This window comes from Trachurus trachurus (genome assembly GCF_905171665.1).
Source record: "Trachurus trachurus genome assembly, chromosome: 14".
Taxonomy (NCBI): domain Eukaryota; kingdom Metazoa; phylum Chordata; class Actinopteri; order Carangiformes; family Carangidae; genus Trachurus; species Trachurus trachurus.
In genome coordinates this window covers 3,859,746-3,872,815 of record NC_139903.1, presented here as the reverse complement: position 1 = coordinate 3,872,815, position 13,070 = coordinate 3,859,746, and the positions used below count along the sequence as shown (strand labels likewise).

Below are 13,070 nucleotides of genomic sequence, written 5' to 3'. Positions count from 1 at the left end.
CTAGTCAGTAGAAGAAGTTACTGAACCAAAGTTACGGAGGAACAAACATGTGGTGTGGAGGGTTATGCTAACCCTAACCCTTACCCCTTTTTGCCTTGTCTCCTTTTTTGTTTTTATTCTATTGTTGGGCCATAAACGGGTTGTATGGTACAGGGATCCTAAAACACTATGCACAGATCAGAATCGGGAGACCTACAGCTTTCAAACTGTGTGCAATTTGTCAATGTTGTGTGAACACTGAATCTGGTACAGGCCAAAACACACTTCAAGTACCTGTAAGGTTCACTCCATGAGTATAGTATCTTCAGGCATTTTATATTACAAACTGTATTGTGGTATAGAGTGGATTTTACATTGATAAAACTGCCATTTGCCCCTCAATGCAACCAATAACCCATTATGTCAAAGTGAAAACCAACTGAACGATCTCTATTTACAGTCCCTTCGACAGCAGTTACTTTGAGATCCTTTTCATCTCTTGAGCACATTTTAGTCTTTTTCCATAGATCCCTCATTTCCTTCATAGGAGTGGTATTAGCCAGGTAATGTAATGCAAAAAGTCCAAATCAGCTGTCAAATGCCTTTCACTCAAAGAGGCAGGAGTTGATTCACTATAAGGAGGTCTGGGGGAAGTTCTGCAGGAGCTAGTCCACTTGTCCATTTGCATCCTTAAGTAAGACAATGTGATATGTGAGAAAAAGCAGCATATGAACGTGTGAGTGAATGTGTAAGTGCAGCATGTAACTCTACAGTGTGTATAAGTGCAGTTAATTTCCCATCGTGCCATGACCATAAAGGCACTTGGGTTTAAGTTCTTTCCTGTCCAATGTCAAGGTCTATACAGTACATATCCAATAAATGTAAACAGATTTTGAGTCTTAGCACATAGGGTCATAGCTGAGGGTCTTAATACTTTTGTACTTTTGTACTTTTGTACTTAGTATCTACAGTATGAGATGCTGTGAGGAAATTCTTGAATCAGGAAGTTCAGTTATTGCCCCGACTCACCCCACACTTGTTCTAAGGGAGAACACAGTTATCTGGCTAGCTGTTTAACATCTAACAAAGTCTTTTGACTTTGGAAAAATTAGCTAGTGACGGTTGAACCTATAAAAAGGAAATACCTATATATGGCAGCTTAGAATAACGCAATACGTACAATACGAATGTACAATATAAAATGTGCAAAATGGTACTATCATCCACAATATGAGCTCGACCAAGAGCAGAAGGTCAGAGAAGGTATAAAAAGTACTTCTAATGCTCACAAGTGGCACTCTACAATTACAATTATAATTGATTATAACAATGTACATATTCTCATTTTCAAAATATATAAGAAATGGTGGTGTTCCCCTATTTGTAAAATTGGTTCTTATGTGAGAACCCGGTCGTGTTCACCAAGATTAAGAGATTTTCAAAACTGTAAAAATGTTTCCTTCGTCATTATGGGTTCTTCAGTGGATATCGATGGGCACAGTGGTAATTTTATCAGTTTAAAATGACAGCACCTATAGCAACCAAAGCACAATAAAGTGTGCAGAATAATGGAGGTGTCTAAAGACACTGGAGTAATTACAATGGATACAACTTTTTCTTATGTATCATAGAGTATTTGCACCTAGGGGTGGTTTGTACATGTTTGCGTTGCACAACTACAGTATAGACATGTTTTTGATGTGCCTGTTTTGGTATCAGAGGTGATTCAAGCAGAACAAGTCACGCTTGTACTGTAGGATGACTGACATCGACATCAGCTGTTTCATTCATGCTTAATAACCAGCTCATTCACCACTGTGTGGCTACTAGCTGACTTCTAACATCCATTCATATTCATGCAGGTGTAGAGCACATTCACTATAACTGACATCATTTTTTATACATTTCGAAGGCAGTCTAAAGTCCTCCACTACAATGTATATACAGTATGAATAATGAAGCAGATGCAGCCACCAAAGTTACATTTTGTATAAATGAAAACTACCAAATTTTACATTTTAAACGTGCTATTTCAGGTCCTCCCATGAACACATACTGTATAATAGTGACAAAAAAAAAGCTGAAAGTGATACATTTACCAGAACTGGGGTTAAAAACCCATTAAAATAAAATTTTTGTGACATTGTACAATGCAAACTCTCCCTTTCAAGTCCACAGAACAATACAGACACTACAGAGGATATGACTACCACAGCTTCCTCCACAGCCCTAACCTCAACCCTGAAGTGTCAGTCTAATGTCAGAGTTACTGGAGAGGTCGTTCTGAAGGCAGTATACGGTAATAATAACCCCTACTGGTTTTCAAACAATTGCATGTAGACTTATTGTAGGTGACGGTGCAAATTTGCCATGATTTATTGGGAGAAAAGGACTGGTGTCATTTCATTTGATGCAGATAATCAGGGATAATGTTAAAATGCCAGTGAGCAAACGGTGCCACATGAGCATTTCAAAGAAAAAGGATGTAAGACGGACATCCAGGTCTGTTGTGTGAAGGTTTGTTGTTAAAAATGTTCATGCTCTACTGCTGTATGTCTCTTTTGTGATATGACAAACACAACATTCACAAACACAATTGTTAACTTCTTTAGGCTAACGTAGCATTGATGATCATGATGTTCAGTAATAGTTTCCCGCCATTGGTCCGTCACCATGTTTGTCAGCGTAAACTACTGCAGAGAGGTGTGTGTGTGTGTCTTTCTGTGTGTATATGTGTGTGTATGTGTCAGCACACTGTCTATTGTCAATTTTGTGGTACCAAATTTGGTGGCTATTATTATTATTATTATTATTATTATTATTATTATTGGTGCCAACTATTTGTATCATGGCAAACTTAATCCATGAGATGAGAAATGAGGAACGATTGATTTCAATGAAACATTTTGTGGAAAGCACATATTGCACTGATGTGTTGTGCTTAAGGTTTCACTCTCTGCTGCATTATTATATCAGCTGCTTTTGCTCTATTTATTGTAAAACCATTACCATTGTCTGAAATGTAACACATAAAGCCAGTACAAGATAAGAGCAAATAAATGTTTTGTTTTTCTATTTGGATTTACTCATCTTACTAAGTTGACAGACACGATGACTTTGATTCCCTGACAATCGGTAAGAGAAGAGCTACTGTAAATGTACAAAACTCCATGTAAGAAATAGCTTTCCATGACCAGTTTGATATAAAATCCCTTTATTAGCAGGTCAGAGTCAAACATTTTACAAATTATTGGCGAATAAATGTTTTTTCATCAAAATTCGTCAGTAGATCTTTTCTCCATCTTCACATAAAACACTTATCCTTATTCACACTTGCTCTGACCCACAGTTAGTTTATAATGTCCTCTGAACATACATCCATTTCGTATTTTTTGCAGAATATGAACTGAGAGCGACTCAAAGTGTTGCATCTCACAACCATAGAGCAACAGCTTGGTTACTTTGATACCTGATAATAAAGGTAATCATTTGAAGAAACCAAATAAACATTCCTTTGAAACATTATGTTGTATAGATTAAACATGGGTATGCACCTTTAAATAGGAATAACAGTATTTTCATATTACACAAATATATCACATATATCACACCTGCAATTCCCTCAGTTCTTCTGTAATGACTTTTCTCCATATATTAAATTGGCATCACTCGTCATGGACTCAGTTCTCCAACACTGAGCTCTTTGTCTGATCCATCCAGCAGATCATTTTAACTTAATTTACATAGGATCCAACCAGCAAGGTTGGAGCGTTCATGGATTCAAGAGGCCACTCTTGGGGAAATGTACACTTTGAAGTCATTATTGGCTTTTGGTCGTGAATAACTATAGACTATATCATATGTCAACATTAAATAATAAACAGAGGCCATTATAATTAATTTATTATCACTAATCTCTTTTCAAAGGCTGTACATTCGCTTAAGAATTGGGTAACACTTGACAATAAGGGTGCCTTGCATTAATGAACTGTTAACAGATATATTAACAATCATTATTATGTATTACTTAGGATTAGGAAACACATTAATTAATGTAGCCTATTAGTAAGCAGTTAATTAATGTTTACTACTCAAAGTTAGTTAATAAATCTAAAAGTTGAATAATGTAATTAGTTATCATTATGTATGCATTACTCAGCATTAATTAAAACATTAGTTTATATATTAATGCTTAATAATGTACTAACTAACGTTAATTAAGGGACCCTTAGTGTTACCAAGAATTTAATCATCATACAGTATGCAATAATAATTTTGGATTCTTAATTTTTATTGTGTTGATAAAGCCACAGAGCAAAGAAACATGGCGCTAATATGAGTAAATAAAACAGGTATAAAAGGTGTATTAACAGCACTGCAAAAACTCAAAATCTTACCAAGAATATTTGTCTTATTTCTAGTCAAAATGTCATTTCTAGTCAAAACAAATCTCATTATACTTAAAATAAGATTCATCACATTAAAAAGTAGCTTGTTTTTAGACACGTTTTACTTCTTTCAAGCAGATTTTCACTTGAAATAAGTAGAAAAATCTGACAGTGGAGCAAGTTTTTCTTCCTTTTTACAAGCACAAAAAACTTTCACTGGCAGATTTTTCTACTTATTTCAAGTGAAAATTTGTTTGAAACAAGTGAAATTATCTAAAAACAAGTTAATTTTTATGTGCTGAGTCTTATTTTAAGTGAAAAGAGATTAGTTTTGACTAGAAATGAGACATTTTGACAAGAAATAAGACAAATATTCTTGGAAAGATTTTGAGTTTTTGCAAGTGAGTCCAAATTTAAAACATCCTGTTAGAAACATAAACTAAAGAATGAACACAATACATAAATTATCTAACAAAATAAACCTCATTCAAATTTATCAATACACATTCAAGAAATAGATTTAGTCCTACTAACTACATGTAGTATCCAGGGTTAGAGTACAGCAAGTAGGGGTTGAGTTTACGGTCTGCTGGTGCGAAGCTGCTGTTCTCGTGGGCCTGGCGGCGGTAGTACCGGCGCAGAGCGGGACTTCCGGGGTGGCACTGTCTCACGTGGAGGAAATATTCATCCGGGCGGCTCGAGGTGTAACCACAGTCCTCACACACAAAGATCTTGGAGCGTCTCTGGCGGTAGGCGTATTGCTGGTGGATGCTGTGAATCTTCCTCATGTGGGACTCCAGAGAGCAGCGCTGTGTGAAGGCTTTCTCACAAAGCTCACACTTGTAGGGACGGATACCTGCAGCAGGACAAGACAGACAAGAGAGTCTCAGTGTTTGTTTGTTTGTTTGTTTGGGAGCACGGCTACGTTTGCATCAGTGGTTTTGCAGTACATTGATTTATTTTACTGCTGTAGCTTAGGTTACATCTCAATATATTATGCATGATACTGCAAAAACTCAAAATCTTTCCAAGAATATTTGTCTTATTTCTTGTCAAAATGTCTCATTTCTAGTCAAAACTAAACTCTTTCCCCTTAAAATAAGACTCATCACCTAAAAACTAACTTGTCTTTTAGATAATTCTCACTTGTTTGAAACTAATTTTCACTTGAAATAAGTAGAAAAATCTGCCAGTGAAAGCAGGTTTTTTTGCGCTTGGAATAAGGAAGAAAAACTTGCTCCACTATCAGATTTTTCTACTTGTTCCAAGTAATAATATGCTTGAAAGAAGTGAAAAGTGTCTAAAAACAAGCTACTTTTTAATGTGATGATTTCTATTTCAAGTAGCCTATAATGAGATTTGTTTTGACTAGAAATGACATGTTGACTAGAAATAAGACAAATATTCTTAAAATATTTGAGTTTTTGCAGTGTGTGCGTACGTGTCGTGTGCAAAGTTCCTGACCTGTGTGTGTTCTCATGTGCCTTTTGAGGTCGAAGGTATCGTTGAATCCTTTCCCACAGAATCGGCAGGGATGTCTCTTCACCAGGCTGTGACACTTGAGGTGGCGGGTCAACATGCGCTGCAGAGGGAATATCTTGTGGCACACTGAGCACACGTAATCGCCAGAGCCCGGGGAGCTACGGGGACGAGGCTGGTGACGAGAGATAAATAACATGGTGTTACAAGAGACTGATAACAAAATAGGTTTCACAGTCACAAGCTCTCCACTCAGTTGAAGACTTTGGACATGGAGGAAACTATTTCCAGAGTCCAAAAACTTAAACAATCAATGTCAAGGAGTGGGGAGCATACGTCAGTCCGACCGCCTAAAAGTCAGACCGCTCATTTCTCAGACTACCCATTAATCCGAGTTATACTACAGTGTTACGGTTAGGTTTAGGGTTAGGGTTACTTAAGTTGGAGAAATGGGAGGTTGGACTAATGGATGCAAAAATAAAGAAATGTATGGTCGGAGAAATGGGAAGTTGGAGAAATAGGTAGTCGGACAGACGTCATGTGCCCAGGAGCATTGGCGTTGTGGTAAAAAGTAGCTACTACCTTACAAGGTAGTGCTTTTACAGAGGGTGGTATAGACTGTCTATACCACCCTCCTCATATTATGCATAATAGTCTACTACACTAACATCACCAGCTAACCAGCTAACAACAACAACCAGGTAATGATACATCAGGCTAACTAGTATGTTGCTTTTAGGGTTAAAGTACGTTGACATGTTGGTTGACCCACAGAATAAACTAACCACTCCCAGCTAGATTGGGAGCGTACAGTACCTATGTTCCAGGGTCCTATGTTCGCCGGTCGCAATACTATACTGGGGAACATAGGACCCTTTTTTCAAAATACGGGTCCTATGTCCCCCGCTGTTGCTGGTCGATGGACTCTCTCTACTTATCTGGATTCTCTGTCTATCTGGCCTGTCTAACCTCTACCTGGTCTTAACCAACTCCTTCTTCGTTGCCTATAAACCCAACCAATGGGACAATTACACTTCTCACTCAAAGTCACAACTCAAATTCCCATAGACTCCACCGGCTCTCTCCCTCTGTCACTTTTAGCCAACCAAGACCAAACTCAATGTAATTTTGCGTTCACACCAAGTGTCAGAATTTCCAAAAGCCGCACAACCCCATAATGCATTGCGCCGCATTAGGCTGTTTACGTCACAGTAGCAAGCTCTATTCAGAAATAGGCAAAAATCTGCAAAGTCACAACTCCACTTCCAGGTATGGGTACAAAAATTGCTTGTTCCCCGGGTCCTTTGGGGGAAAAGCAGGGAACATAGAACCCTTCTTCTAAAAAAGGGTTCTACATAGGGAACATAGGGATTATCCCGCTAGATTATATATTCAGCATGCCAAAACAAGATACCTGACCCTGCAAATGCTAACACAGGCTCCCCATTGTATCACTTTATAGTTTCCAGATATTTAATAATGAACATTAAGAAAATCAAATTACAATTCATCATAGGAGATGGTTTTATATTTTTATCTCATGCTATGCAGTGAAATGTCAGATAGGCTAGTCCTTGGTCCCTAAACCGTCAGTCCTGATTATCCATTGTAGGTTTTGTCATCAGGAATACAACATCATACAACTTGACACAATCATTTGAGGAAAAAATGTCAAGAAAGCAGAACTATATCTGAGCTTACCTTTGCTCTGCTGACCAGGGTCAGGCTACTGGAGTGGTAGAAGGAGCCGTGGAGCATCAGCGTGGACCAGTCCAGCCTGGCGTCGGCCCCTCGTCCTCCTGCTGCTGCTGCCAGCGCTACAGGGACTCTCATCCCCGCTGCTGTCCCATTTCCTACGGCGGTCGCTGGCTGAGGCACCGTGGTGGACTGTCGGGTGTCGGGGCTGCAGGGGATCTGCTCTTTAGCATTTTCACTCACTAAAAAAGGGAGTTGTTTGAGCAAATTGAGTCAAAAACAGAGTAATTTCCACGTAAACGGTGACAGTTAACGATGATAAAATAACTGTTACTGCTCCCTGTTGACAAGTAAAACACATTTTAAAAGGTTCTTGACATTCTTACCCTCCTTATTCTCTTCTTTCCACTCCAGCTGTTCTGGTTCTTTCCATTGCCAAGCTCCACAAGCCCCACGTTTCTTTTTCACGAGGAAAGATCTCGGCATCTTTTCAGTCCCCCTGTCTCTCAATCTGAGCTACTAGGCTATGATCTGTTATCAGTAGGTGAATTCTTAAGTGCTGTGTATGATGGGTAAGAGGCAGGGCAGTGTTTTGACTGGTGTACACCTGTGTTGACTGTGCGTGTGTGCCATTTTAACTGGTCCCCCACCGGTTTTGCATGTCAGGTAGTGAGAATCCGGGGAGCTTCGCATTCAAGTGGCCCTTGACATGCAAAGTTTGGCCCCAGACAAAGGGCATGGTCTGAGTAACAGGAGCAAGAACAGAGGAGCCACAGCTTTAACTGCTAGGTAAATCAGCCCCTATTGCTTTTCTTTTCTCTTTTCTTTCAGCTGCAGTTGTATGCTGGGATTACAGAGCGTCTACAAGTACACAAAAAGACCATTCACGCACTCTGAAAAGACGTCAATCATTTGTCCAATGAGTGTTGTTTACATACTTGCACATACATGATGGCACTTTTCAATCACATTGTCTTGCCCGCTGCATGCTGAACGGAAACAGATGATACTTTAGACAGAAGGGATGGATTTAAATGTCCAAACCGGTAGATAAAATGTCTCACTTCTTCACTAAATTGTGAAAGTAAACTGCTCAACCTTATCTAATTGTCTGCACAGTCAGCGTATGTATACCGAAGAGGAAAATGAACTGCGTGCATCTTCATCTTATTTCACTGGACTCTGCATGGCAAATACAAATTTAACTCCGGACTAAACCCCATCATGCAAATAGCGATAGAGGTCACTCCAAGAACGACAGCAGCAGGATAATGTAACACAAACTGCACAGCAACACTGTATACACGCACAGTGAAGCCTGTATTGTCTCAATTTCTATGGTCCATTTACTGTATGCTGCGTATTTCAACAGTACCTAGGTTAATCTAGGGGAAAGCACAGGAAAGTTAAATGTTAAAATCAAACAGAAACACACTTTAATCTTCCAGTTTATGAATAATATGTTACTATGACATTTAGAAATAGAGAAACTAAATACAAAACACTAAAATGCTGCTCAAAGATGACTGGAAAACCCTGGAGGATACAGTCCACTGTGTTATATAATAATAAGTTCACACTATTAAGCATTAGTTAAGCATTAAATACTGAATTCATCATTTATAAGACATGAATACTCATTAGTATGTAGTTTAAACACAGTTAAAAATGTTTTACTTGTCATTGATAAGTACTAACTGTATTTATAAACTACATACTAATGAGTAGAATACGTTATAAATTAAGAATTCAGTATTTATTAATGCTTACAGTGACTAATATCTGCTTATTATAAAGTGTTACGACTGTATGCTACATGCATTAAGAAGGATTGTTTATTTTTTCCATATTTTATTGATTTATTTTTGGTTTTGAAGTATTTTACACTTACATTAATTGGTCAAATGAGAGAGCACACCATTCACAATATTCAGAATATACTTTTGCATAACTACCAGCATCTTGAGGCTTGTTTGATTCCTGTAAGCTGATATGAGCCGATAGTCAGAGCTTCCTAAAGAGCCTGCAGGAGACTGTTGACTGTACTGTGTGTGTTGCTGCCCGTCGTCGGAGCTGCTCGCTCTAACTGTATGCAAAACACAAGTCGCTGTGTGCTGCAGCATGAAAATGAAATGGTGAAACTCCAACTCCACTTTGCAAAAGACATTTGTCTAACTTCGAAATCTCTGTCCACTCACTGCGGCTGTAGATAAATGTAGTAGTAGTAGTTTATTCAATCTTTACAGTAACACAAAATTATTTACAGTTGAGCATCAATCACAATCAGTCAACCTTCCATAATACCATCATTAGTTCAACTAGTTCATAAATAGATCGAAAGGCTGAAGCTATCTAGCTTATAGATGCCTACCCTTCAAATCAATTTTCCATTATATCCATTAGAGCTCTTCATGACAGATAGATAGATAGATAGATAGATAGATAGATAGATAGATAGATAGATAGATAGATAGATAGATAGATAGATAGATAGATAGATAGATAGATAGATAGACTTGATCCCAAGTTGGGAAATTACAGTGCAGCAGCATTACAGACACACAGTGACGATAACAACATATAGTATAACAATATAAAGAATAAGAATATAAAGAACAAACTATACATAATAAAAAAATTAAAATATAAAGAACAACTAAAATAGCAATAGCAAATAAGATAAAGTGTGATGTACAAAAGTACATAGAAAGTACAGAGTCATAGAAAGAAACAAGTATCCAATAATTAACAAATGTAGCCAAAAATAAAATAAATAGATAATTAAGCAGTATTACAGTTGCAATCAGAGTCATAGAAAGAAATAATTATCCAATAATTAACAAGTGTAGCCAAAAAATAAATAAATAAATAAATAATTTAACAGCATTACAGTTGCGATCAACCCCAATTATTCAATCCTGTTTCTAGCTGACCAAGAACCGACTTTAATCTGTAAAATGAGAGAGCAAATAAAAGGAAAATTAAAGGAAAAGTGCTTTGGAAGGAAAGTTTTTTTTCACTAAACCTAGGGGGGATAGAAACAAGTGAATCACATCAGGGCGAGGCAAGGGGGGAAGTGAAGCTGTCTGAAATGAGACGAGAGGTGAGTCATTTCAAAACAAAACAGGAAATAACAGAAAAGGCCAAAAAAAACAAAACAAAAGAAAAAAAAACAATCATGGCTGGAGACGACAGATGTGGGCGTGACACTGGACCAGAGCCAGGATTTCCATCTCAGGTGCAGACTGACCTCACCTGAAGACCTGGACACATCTGCAGCTGCATGGAGCTTAAACAAATTCTTCCTCAGACTAACCCTCTTTAACAATCCAAGAGGCTGATTAAGTCCACGCGCTATAACCAGAGGCAAGGTGAGGTCAGGTCATCCTGTAACTGATTACAGCTTGTTTGTGGTTTATTTCCATCCAGGGGGGAAACTTTGGAGGCCGTCTTTGATTACATTTATCTTATATAAGTGATTTAAAAACACAATGTGTTTTTATAAAGCTATGCACACTGCAAAAACTCAAAATCTTACCAAGAATATTTGTCTTATTTCTAGTCAAAATGTCATATCTAGTCAAAACAAATCTAATTATACCTAAAATAAGACTCATCACATGAAAAATAGTTTGTTTTTAGACACTTTATACTTCTTTCAAGCATATTTTTAATTAAAATAAGTAGAAAAATCTGATAGTGGGGCAAGTTTTTCTTTCTTACTAGCACAAAAAACTTGCTTTCAATGGCATATTTTTCTACTTATTTTAAGTAAAAATTAGTTTGAAACAAGTGAAATGATCTAAAAACAAGTACATTTTTAGGTGATGAGTCTTATTTTAAGTGGAAACAGATTAGTTTTGACTAGAAATGAGACATTTTGACAAGAAATACGACGAAAGATTTTGAGTTTTTGCAGTGTATTCTCTTCATTCTGACAGTTTTATAAATGTATATCAGTAGCTATATAATATTTTTGATAACAGTTGTTAAATTCTTTTAATCTTGTTCCACAAAGAGACATGATGAATCAGCTTCAGTCAGTTTCATTAACGATTTATTGATAATAACATTAATTATCAACTATAAACCCAACACTTATGATGGATCAAAGTACACATCACATGTTTGTTTTTTTTTATAGTTTTTATCGTGCTAATATTCAACCGTTCATTTTTCTGATATAAAAGGCTCAGATTTTGTTAAGTGCATATGTGCACATGTGTAGAAATATATTGCTCCTTTCAGAGAAATATTACTTTGTTGGTGTGTTTATCAGTTATTTTGAGCACCGGGGGCAGTGCTAGTGTGAATATTAAACCCAGAGTGTGTGTATGTGTGTGTGTGTGTGTGTGTGTGTGTGTGTGTGTGTGTGTGTGTGTGTGTGTGTGTGTGTGTGTGTGTCTTTGATGTCTTTGTCCTCTTTCACTCTATTGAAGAGACATAGAAACTTTAGTCTGTTTGCACTATTAAAGTCAAATAAATTGAGCGTGTGCCAGTCTGTGCTCTGGAAGGCAAACTGCCGTGTAATACTATCTCATGCACACACACACACACACACACACACACACACACACACACACACACACACACACACACATGCACAGATAGATACAAACAAAGGGAAATGAAACCCCTGCAGGACATCAAGCGTGACTTATCTGGTTTTCTAAGAGGTGCATCACATGATGAACCATACCCAGTGTAATGTTTATGAGCGGTCTGGAGTGTTTTTCCCTTGAGGGCGTATAGCTACTACAGCAGATGTACAGAAGAGTTCCTACGGTAACGGTCAGATGACTAGAGATCCATCCAGCCGTTAGCCGATGGCTACAGATACTGTTGTCTGGGGAAGTTATATTCCTGCATAAATACAGTTGTCTAAGTGGTACACAAGTCCACGAGGAGTCTGAAGTCTGAATCACACTGTGCACAGTAACTGTTTCACTCCCCCTCTCTCTCTCCTCTGAACTCTGAATCCATGGCTTCTTACACTGCAAAAACGCAAATATCTTACCAAGAATATTTGTCTTATTTCTAGTCAAAATGTCATTTCTAGTCAAAACAAATCTCATTATACTTAAAATAAGACTCATCACATAAAAAGTAGCTAGTTTTTAGACAATTTTTACTTCTTTGAAGCAGGTTTTTCTTTCTTATTACAAGCACAAAAAACTTGCTTTCACTGGCAGATTTTTCTACTTATTTCAAGTGAAAATTAGTTTGAAACAAGTGAAAATGATCTAAAAACAAGTAAATTTTTAGGTGATGAGTCTCATTTTAAGTGGAAAGAGATTAGTTTAGACTAAAATTGAAACATTTTTACAAAAAAGAAGACAAATATTCTTGGAAAGATTTTGAGTTTTTGCAGTGTACAGTACATTTCTGCAGACTGACTCTTTACAGCACCAGAGGGATGAGCTGCAGTCACGGCCTGAACCAGCAGGTGGCGACATCCCCTTAAGAGCTGATGAAGGAACAGTCTGTCTGCCAGAGAAGAGTGTCAACAGGAGGACAGCCTCATCTGCA

At 37.5% G+C, this 13,070-nt stretch overlaps 1 protein-coding gene across 1 annotated transcript; it reads right to left on the bottom strand.

Moving 5' to 3' along the window:
• Positions 1–4,900: 4,900 nt before the first annotated feature.
• Positions 4,901–8,027, bottom strand: LOC310997110 (transcription factor Ovo-like 2; the record flags this gene model as incomplete). The annotated part of the gene is made up of 4 exons (XM_083986723.1): positions 4,901–5,223; positions 5,832–6,015; positions 7,548–7,783; positions 7,928–8,027. The coding sequence occupies 4 exons, from the start codon at positions 8,025–8,027 to the stop codon at positions 4,901–4,903; spliced, it is 843 nt and encodes a 280-aa protein (XP_083842849.1).
• Between the last annotated feature and the right edge of the window lie 5,043 nt (positions 8,028–13,070).